The 10,212-nt window shown below is 44.8% G+C and overlaps 1 protein-coding gene across 2 annotated transcripts in view; it reads right to left on the reverse strand.

The window, feature by feature from the left end:
- The window catches only part of ANK3 (ankyrin 3), a 356,895-nt gene extending 348,604 nt beyond the window's left edge, over positions 1-8,291 (reverse strand). For both annotated transcript variants that reach the window (XM_030453513.1, XM_030453512.1), the window contains exon 1: positions 8,061-8,291. In XM_030453513.1, the coding sequence (XP_030309373.1) occupies positions 8,061-8,117 (57 nt within the window). In that variant the 5' untranslated portion in view covers positions 8,118-8,291. The remainder of the gene's footprint in view (positions 1-8,060) is intronic.
- Positions 8,292-10,212: the final 1,921 nt, after the last annotated feature.

A 10,212-nucleotide genomic window follows, 5' to 3' on the forward strand; every position in this document is an offset into this window, starting at 1 on the left:
GGCTTTGTATACTCCCCCCTCTCCATTCACAAGGCCATGCTTTAGCTCCTCACCCAACTGTCTCAACAAATTCCCAAAAACACCTTCATAAAAGGGTCAGTCCTAAAGTACAGAAGAAAAGCATCTGGGATTCCTCTTCAACACAGAAAATCCCAAATGAGGGGAAAGAATTGAAGAAACAAGGAAAATTCCAATGACTCAAACTGTATTCAAAAAGAAACACCTGCATTTCTGCTCCTTCCTGTTCCCACAATGAGCTTTCCTTTCCCATTACAAGAGTAACTTTTGTACTTCTAAAATCCACTGTGGATTCACATACAAACTAGTTTTAGCCTTTTCTTTTATTGCTGAGATGAATCTATCTATTTTTCACCCTTGTCAGACCTAGCCTGTGGTGTGACTGGGAGTTCTTTGCCCAGTAGAGTCCAGTAATTTTGGGATTAATTTTCTCTGAACCAGTCCTAAAGATGAACAGGTGTTTTGAGGAAACTGAACCTTCACAGAAACTGCTCTGTTGCCTGAGGCTTCACTAAACTACTAAAGTGACAAAATGAGAATGTGATTAGGGGGTAGAGAAGAGAAATTAAATAAGATCTCCCTCAACATATGAGGACAAGAAACCAAAAAGTAGATAATATTTTAATAGTGGGACACGTGCAACAAAATCCCACAGAATAGCAATTTGAGGCAAAAACAAACCATAGAATCAGCTGGGTTGGAAGGGACCTCTGAAATCATCAAGCCCAAACCTTGCTCCACTACCACCGCAGTTACAGGACCATGGCACTGAGTGCCACATCCAGTCTCTTTTTAAATATCTCCAGGGATGGACAATCCACTACTTCCCTGGGCAGTCCATTCCAATGTCTGATCACCCTCTCTGTAAAGAAATTCTTTCTAATATCCAACCTAAACCTCCCCTGGCACAACTTAAGACTGTGCCCTCTTGTCTTGCTGAGAGTTGCCTGGGAAAAGAGACCAACCCCCACCTGGCTCCAACCTCCTTTCAGGGAGTTGCAGAGAGTGATGAGGTCTCCTCTGAGCCTCCTCTTCTCCAGGCTGAACACCCCCAGCTCCCTCAGCCTCACCTCACAGGACTTGTGCTGGATCCCTTCACCAGCCTAGTTGCCCTCCTCTGGACCTGCTCCAAGCACCTCAATCTCTTTCCTGAACTGAGGGGCCCAGAACTGGACACAGGACTCAAGCTGTGGCCTCACCAGGGCTGAGTACAGGGGCAGAATCCCTTCCCTGGACCTGCTGGCGATGCTGTTCCTGATCCAGGCCAGGCTGCCATTGGCCTTCTTGGCCACCTGGGCACACTGCAGGCTCATGTTCAGCTTCCTGGCAATCCAAACTCCCAGGTCCCTTTCTGCCTGGCTGCTGTCTAGCTACTCTGTGCCCAGCCTGGAGCTCCCCATGGGGTTGTTGTGGCCAAAGTGCAGGACCCGGCACTTGGCCGTGTTGAACCTCATCCCATTGGAATCAGCCCAACTCTCCAGTCTGTCCAGGTCCCTCTGCAGAGCCCTCCTGCCTTCCAGCTGATGGACACTCCCCCCCAGCTTAGTGTCATCTGCAAATTTGCTGATGATGGACTCAATCCCCTCATCTAAATCATCTATAAAGATATTAAACTGAACTGAGCCCAACACTGATCCCTGGGGGACACCACTAGTGGCCAACTGGATGCAGCACCATTCACCCCCACACTCTGGGCCCAGCCCTCCAGCAAGTTCCTAACCCAGGTCTGGTCGACATATAGGGCCCTCAGTTCTCCTCAAAAGGGAGTCACCAACTACACCTACCCTTATTTTTTTCTTCATAGCTGTAGTTGTAACCTATCTGGTAGACAGGGGGGCAAACAGGAGACGTTCCAGACAGATGTTCTTCTTGTCTGTCCTCTGCCTGATTCTCTGAGGCCAGGGCCTCATACCTGTTCTCTAAGGGCACCTGGGGAGATGGTGGGGGTTGGGAGGGGATTCTTTTGCCTCTCTGATGAGGGACCTGTTTCCATTCCCTCCCATCCACCTGGTTTGCTCCAACTGCCTGATGGCAGGAGGGGCAGGGCTTCACTGTCTCCTTCTGGACTTCTTCTGGGTTAGAAAGGGTGTGACTCCACCAGTCAATTTCCCTTTCACTGTCCCTAATACTTCTTAGTCTCTCTACCTCCTCCTTGAGCTCTGCCACCAGGCATAGCAAGTCATTCACCTGCTCGCATCACACACAGACCCCACTCACACCATCCTCTGGTGCTAACACCAGGCTCAGACACTCTACACAGCCAGAGGCCTGAACAGCTACATCCCTCTTGCTGTCCCTCTTCAGGGGTTCCGCCTGTGTGGACACACCGTGTCTTAACAGCACCAGGTTTTGCTTTTTTGGAGACCATTGCTCCTTCAAGAGAGCTGGGAGGTGGCTGTGCCCCTCCTGCTTGCCCTGCTTGCCCTGCCTGCGTTAGCTGCCTCACAAACTGCCTTGCTCACTGCAGTGCCCCATTCCTGTTTGCCTGCTCATGTTTGCAGTGCTCCGGGTTGCTGGTGTTACTCACAGCCTTTTATATCCCTCTCAGCAGTGTTGGGTACTGCCCCCTTATCAGCTGATTGGCCTCACCTGTGACCACCAGCAGAGGGTGGGGCAGCTCTTCGCAGCCCTTTATATCCCTCTTGGCAGTGCTGGGTGCCGCCCCTTTATCAGCTGATGGGTGTCACCTGAGACCACCAGCAGAAGGTGGGGTCATTAGCATGAGTCATTTGCATACAATGTTTCTATGAAGATGGAGGTTTCCCAAAGCTTCAGAACTTTTTCACGTTTGGAAGTATCTTCCTAATGCTGAGTAATTCCTCACCAACTGCATGATCAGGATCATCAATAGATAAATTCTGACCCAATAAAAAATAAAAGCAGAACTTCAGTTGATTATTATAGCTGGGTGTGGTTGTTCATAGCCTTTACTTTTTCATAAAGCAAACTATCATGGAATAACATAGAGAATCTAGATTCCCTTTTTTAAAAAACACCAACAAAACAAATAACTAAACCACTTAAAAAGACAGTATTAATAATAGTACTATGCAAAGGTCGTAAGACTAACTTACAGCTGTTCCTTGAGAGTTAACTGAAAATTACCTCTATCAGGACTACTTTAATAGTACATTCCAAAATAGTTGCTATACACTGAGCTTTAAAACCTAAAGTCTCTATGAAGACCCTCAATAAGAAACAATCTCTTGTATGACATGCATATGCTATCAAATATTGTCATTGCAGAATGTTACGTTAGTTTCTGCTACTAAAAGCAGCTTTCAACACAACCAGTTTAAAATAATACAGAAGATCATTCAGAAGCTTAGCCAGCTCTTGCTTCAGCACTAGTACACAGGCAGATGGGAAAGTTTCAGCCCATAAACTCTCCCAGCTCCAGCTATGCAGAAGTTTCATGAGCTCATAATAATTTCTAAATCATTATCAGATAGCATCAATAACACCCACTGATAAAGTCATGATGCGTACATCAGATATTACATGGAAACTTTGAACAGTTTCTCCTTTGAAGGGCACCAACCTAAGAATGCCCTTGGAGAATAACTTCCTAAATTTAAAGGAGATTTAAGGAAATATGATGCCTTTGTCTCTTCAACAAGTTAGTGGGAACTGAAATTTTAGATGGATTTAATAGAAGAAGTTACAATACAACAAATAAGCTAGTACCAAATTCTATTTTTTGTAGAACATCACAAAGGAGCACAGAAGGAAGAGTTGCCACAACTCCAAGTCTAAAGAGGGTGGTTTTTTGCTCAAGACAGTATTAAAATTGGAGAAGATTGTAAGAGTACCCACACTCATCCCATTAAAAATGAAGCAATGATTGACACAAGCAGACCACAGCCCCTTAGAATTTTGCTGTCACTAGTCAATATTTTAACAAATCAATGTTCTTTGCTGTCTTCTTTATCCTCATCCTCCTCTCTTAATCTCACCATATCCTGCCTGCATAATCATACTGCACACCGGAGAAAAGGAGAACAGAAACATACAGAGCAAACAATTTGCCTCTTGTGTGAATGCTAGAATAATTCTGAAGTTGAGAACACCAGCTATGAGCACAAACCATCAGGCAGTATGTGTGAACTATAAAAGTAGCAAAGTTCTGGCATTTCTTAACTACTAAAAGATGAAAGTAACCATTTTTCGTTACTTTTTTCCTATCTCTTCCCTAAATTAAAAAGGAAAAGAAAGTAACATTTTACTTCTGATTTTTGCCATATTTCTCCAATTTTTCAGGGAAAAAAGGTAGGGAAATTGAACTAATTTTGTTACATTAAAGAAAAAAAATATGTTTAAAACTATTTTTAAGGATTTGCCTATAAAAATTCAAACCTAAATTCTCACTTTCTTCTTAGAAATAATAATGGCATCATAACTACCTATTTAACGTTATGGACTTCAGAATTCAAGTATAAAACCCACAGAAATGTATTTTACTACCCTCATATGCCAGCTTCTCTGGCATTCTTTGCTTCTCTGAAAAGAGCTAACAAACACCATGAGCTATTTAAAAAACAAATAAACAAAACAAAAACAAAAAACAAACAAAAAAAACCCCACCAAAAACCTTGAGACAAGTTAATGTCAGACTCCTTCAAAACGCTAAAGAAACTTTGCCCAATTCAAGATTAAAACCCCATGTTTTTCTCAGAAGTGGTGTAACATGCAGGTCTTTTATTATTCTGAGAGCTGTGCCAACATGAGTACAAGTACCATTTTCAAGAGCTAATCAAGAAACTTAACATACATGGGAAACAGTGACACTTCAGACAACACAGAGTGGCAAAACTAACTTTCAGTGGGTAATCAACCACTGGATTAGTTTATCAAGTTTTTACACGGCGTCAAGAGTCCTGAACTTTGAGAAGCAGAGTATGTAACAACAGAACTCCAAGAACTTTGGAGTGGGGAAAAAAAACCAAAAGAGACAGGGCTTTGGGGTCTTGGGATGGCTGTTTGATTTTAACTACAGAACACTGCCATTTCCCCAAAAGTTTTCAACTATCAAAGAAAAAAAAGGTTTATTACTGTTTTTCAGATCAATTAATGGACTTTAGGTCTTTCATTTCACATCTGAAAGATGATTCTGTGAAATAAGTTTTCCAGTTCAACAGTGAATTATTTTTGTTATGTGAGAAAAATACAGTTTCCATATTTGAACACGTTTGGGTTTTTCTCCCCCCCCCCACAAAACAATATAACCACTGTCTACAGCATCCAATTTCAACTTAAGTGGGGAAAAAGAAAAAAAAAAAAAAAGCATTAAAAGTTTCTAATTTCTAAAATTCAAACTAAAGTCTCCTACAAGCCACAGATAGTCTCCAAATTTTCAGTATTGTAAAATGGCCAGATATAAACACTATAGAATAAAACACAATTCTGTCAGCGACCTACAAGTATAATTAACTTTTAAGTATTAACTTCTAGTAGTATTCAGAGTGCTGAGGCCTAAAACTTTCATAGCAAAAGAAAAAAAAAAAAAAAAGATTAAAAAAGGCATTTAACTTTCCAGTTGCTTTTTAAAAATACAAACTTTCAAACAACATTTTTTAGAATAAGTTGAAATAACAACATCCTAATAATTAACAGCAAAGTAGTACAGCAGTTTGGAAATATCCTTAATAGCAGGTTACTTTCTTTCCTATGACATCTCTGACTTCTGCAGACTGCAGAAGTTATCTTGGGAAAAAAACAGATACAGAATTTAAAAAAATCAAATAATTAAAAAAAGAAAGCATATGACCAATAAATTAGTATCCAGAAAAAAAGGGAAAGGTAATAATTTTTACTGTGACAAAAATCCCCAATCTTATCCTCTGGCAAGTATCAACAGAGCAACAGCATATGATAATACAGTATAACTTTGTAACAGAAATCAAGCAATGATTCCCACAGAAAGGACATCAGGACATCAGAGTGAAATTTAAGATAGCAGAAAAGATTCTTGTAAGAAACTCATTAAAAACACAACCTGTTTCAAAGGATGCCCGCATTGATGACACTGGACATCGATAGTGTCTCAAGATCTGAGCATCTTGCAACTTGCCACCCTTCAGAGGAAAGAAACACTACCACACAAAAAGACACCCTAAAAATGTTTGAGCCTGCCATATCCCTCTCCTAAAACCAATGGGAAGCCTGCTGCCCTTGAGGATCTGAAAAGATCAGACAGCAGAGGACAAAGCTGAATCTCCCCACAAATCACAAGGCTACTCCAAGCCCAAGATGTAAAACAGCCAGGCCACTGAACACAGTCACCTTCTTTAGGGGCTCAGTTATTCAATGCTTCCAACATAGCCTCATTTAGAAACCTTTCAGAGTAAGTTCAGAAACTGCCCTCTACAAATGGGTGCATGCAAACAGCCACATTTTAGCCATTTATCCCTGAGGCAGCTGTTGAAAGAGAAGCAGCAAAAATGCCCAGAATAAGAAGTATGGCCTGCACATCCTAGGCCTGTTCAAACACTGTTCTCATGAAGAACTTATGGGAAAGGCAACCACCATCTTGCTGAGCCAGGACTAAGAGGACCTGACTGCTAGTAGAATGCTTCTAGTAACTTCAGTCCTCTCTTCTAGTGTTAATTTACATTCCATTTTAAAGTGTGAACACTAGACAGATTTGAGGGGAAAATATGAGAAATTTTAGCACTCCACATTTAAAGAGATAACTGGACAGAGAGAACACTAAAACAAACAAAGGATAAAGCTTATTCACTCCTGATTAATAATGGCTTCAATCTTACCATTTTCAGTTTTACTTTTGGAAGTTCTGGGCATATAGCCCAAAAAAAAAAAGTATCACACTTACCATACTTTCCCAATCCTTTGAAACTTACTTCTACTGGGAGAAGTGTCAGATATTGTGCAATAAGCCAAAATGGGGATTTTTTTCTGCCGTGAGAACACAAGTCATCCCATTGGAATTGCTTATGCCATCTGTGCCCAGCTGTAAAGCATGAGACCATTCCTCTCCTTTGTGCCACACATCAGGCAGCACTTGTTAAGGCAATAAACAGAATGTGACCCCTTGGTTACCTAAGGGACACACAAAGCTCCTTCACCTGACACTAGAGCCTTGGTCTAATCACTGTGGAAGGACTAAAGAGAAAACTCCTATGGCCAGTTGTGCCATTACCTGTGTATGGTGGCAGAGCTTTCAATGGCACTTTCTCACCTGTTCCACTGCCAGCAAAGGCAATGCTAAAGCCATTTTGATGCAGACACCCCTTCCGTAACCATCAAGTGACAGGGGGTGAGCCAGCCACTGCTTCCTCAGCAGCGACCCGCAGGCCTGGACCAGAGGCTGGGTTCCAGGAAAGGATGGAGGCAACTCCAGCCCTGACCTGAGAGAGTTCTTGGGTTCTGTTCCACAAACACATTGCTGTTTCCTGACCGAGATGTGAGAGATAAGTGAGCCGGACAAGCAATACACATAGAGCACATAAGCATATTAAAGCACCTTATACCTGACAGCGCAAATGTTACTGTGCGGTCACGCTAATATTTAAAAGATGGTTTTGCCAGAGTTTTTCGTCAGGTTAAAAAGATTCGCTCGGCCCACCTTCCTAGGAGGGACGGCAGTCGGCGCAGAGCCGGGCAGCGGGGGAGATCGGGCGCGGTGCTCCCGTTGGCTGTGGGGAGAGCGGGGCTTGTATCGCCCGCTCCCAGCCTTCGCACCTGGGTGGTGTGGAGGCAAAGCCGGCCGATGGCCGCACCGCTGCCCGCCCACCCACCCGCCCTCCCTCCCCGGGGGGCTGCCCCGGGCCGGCACTGTCAGGCGGCGGCCGTTAACGGCTGCGACCACGCGAGCCTCCCCCCCTTCCCTGATCCCGGCTCCCGCTCCCCACCGCAACCGCCGCCCGGAGCCGCCGTCGGTGTCGCCGCTCGCAGAGGGCGCTGACCCCGCTCCGCCCGGCAGCGAGGGGAGGAGAAGGAGGGAAAAGGACGAAAAGCAGAAGGAGCCGCCGGCATCGGCTCCTCACCCGGAGACGGGGAAGGACCGAGGGCTACGCGCTCACCTGGTCTCTGCCGCCCCGTCCCGCGGGACAGGAGGAGGAGGAGGCGGCGGAGGCCATGTTGCAGTGCTCCCAGGCACCTCTCCTCACCTCGCCCAGCGCGGGGGCAGAACCGTCCCGGGCTCACCCCCTCCGGCGGGCGGGCCTGTCCCTCACTGTCGCCGCCGCCCCCTCAGGTGTAGCTGGGCCGAGCCGCTGCCTGTCCTCCCGCTGCAGACAGGCAGAGGAGGGACGGGCGCTCTCGGTCACCGGGGCTCGGCTGGCCGCTCGCTTGCTCCAGGGACCGCCGCCGTCCCGTCCCGCCCCGTCACTGGGCAGCGGGGCGCGGCCTGGCAGCTGCAGGCCCCGACGGTGGGGGCGACCGGGCGCCCGCGACGAGGTGCCTCGGTTCTCCCTGAGAACCGGCAGGGCGGCTGCTGCTAGAGGGTTCTGTTGGGCCGGGGAGCCCCTGCGCCCCGTCGAAGCCCCCCCCAGCAGCAATTCAGCCCCGGGGGCAGGCCAGGTGGCTGCCACTCCCTTGTGTCTGCAGATCACTCCCGAGGATGCAGTCCAGCTAATGTTTATTAAATAAAAAAAAAAAGCCAAGTGAATCCTCTAGGTCGTCATTGAATAATTTGTTACCAAAGGTAGAAGGTTGCCGTTGGTTTCCCATTTTAAGTACGACAGATGTAGTATATTTACTATAATACAAACTCCAAGTCTCTCACATGTGAAAATAAAGTACCTCACATGCTGAGTACAACCGGGAGCTGCTGGGATGGATGAGGAGGAACTGATGCTCACTCATGACCTTCTTTAAGCCCGGGTGAGTCAGCTCCAGGCTTCCTCCCCAAGCCCCAGACAAAGCTGACAGCTGTGCAAACCTCACACCTCAGCTGCTCCATACATCAAACCAGTAGTTCCACTTGTAGCTTTTCTTAGTATTAAAACAAACTATTTGATCTTATCAAAGCATGTTTTATCATAGGACTTAAAATTGTGATAGTACTGCAAAAGCGATTACTTTAGTTTTGGCTTAAATGACTTCATCTCATCATCTTATTTTTCTTCCCCTCTCAAAAACCTGTTCTGATTCTTCAGCCTATTTTCCCATATTCATTAGAACTTGATTTATCAGCTACCAGCTGGTGAACAGGACAAATGCTATTAAGCACAAATTTACTTAAAATACTGCTCATAACAGCTTCATCCGGTTACTTTTTAATACCACAGGACTTAGCGTTGTAGGTGCAATTTACTAAGCTACTACCCATTCATATAAACTGACTCTGAGTGTTCATATATCTTTGTGATACAGTGTAACTAAGTGCTTGTCACTCTTTCTCTAAAGTGTATATTTCTTTTATTTGTATATAAAGCCAAATGAAAATATTTAACCAAAGACCTTGGCTGTGCCTCATACAGAGAAGTTAATTCCCCAACCTGTCTTTATCCCCCCTATTTTGGATGTGACTCATTTCCTGAGCTCACTCAGGGAACCAGGCCCTAGAGGAGATGGGAAAAAAAAAGGATCACAACCTCCACACTGGCTAAAAGAAGGCATGAAGCAAGGCTGGTGGTGTTTACTGATGAGCAGTGCTATCACTGGCAGCAGCAATTAGCAGCTCTGTGGTTGGGCCACACACTATTTTTACACAATTTGCAGTCCATATCATCACTGCATACCATCTTCCATTGCTCTTCAGGACCTAAATGTAATTTACAGATCGTAAAAGAAAATAAGGCTTTAAGGGAAAAAGTAGTTCTTAGATTAAAAGTGTTCTGTGAGTCTACTTTCGCAACTAATTGAAAGAGTAACTTTTATACAGATTCAACTGTAATGTGAATGTGTAAATCCAGACTTCATTTCTATGGGCTTATATACCTCACTTGTTGCAGCTACACTCCCACCTGGAAGAGTTGTCCTTTTTTTTGGCAGCTGAAATGATATCCAGAGGGAAGAAAAAGTTAACTTCCCTGGCTCCAGGAGAGGTCTCAGGTCAGGTTTCCCTGCCTGAGGTTTGGAATTTAAATGTGCTATTGCAGTGCAATTCAACAGATAGAGCACGGCAGTGGGCGGTTGTTGTAAGGTTAAAAAGGATAAACAGATCAGGAGCCCAGAGAAAAGCTGAAGTAATTGGGAAAAAAAGAGTGTTAGTTGTTGAAACAACTGTAC

This window comes from Calypte anna, chromosome 6 (assembly GCF_003957555.1).
Source record: "Calypte anna isolate BGI_N300 chromosome 6, bCalAnn1_v1.p, whole genome shotgun sequence".
In the NCBI taxonomy this organism is placed as follows: Eukaryota; Metazoa; Chordata; class Aves; order Apodiformes; family Trochilidae; genus Calypte; species Calypte anna.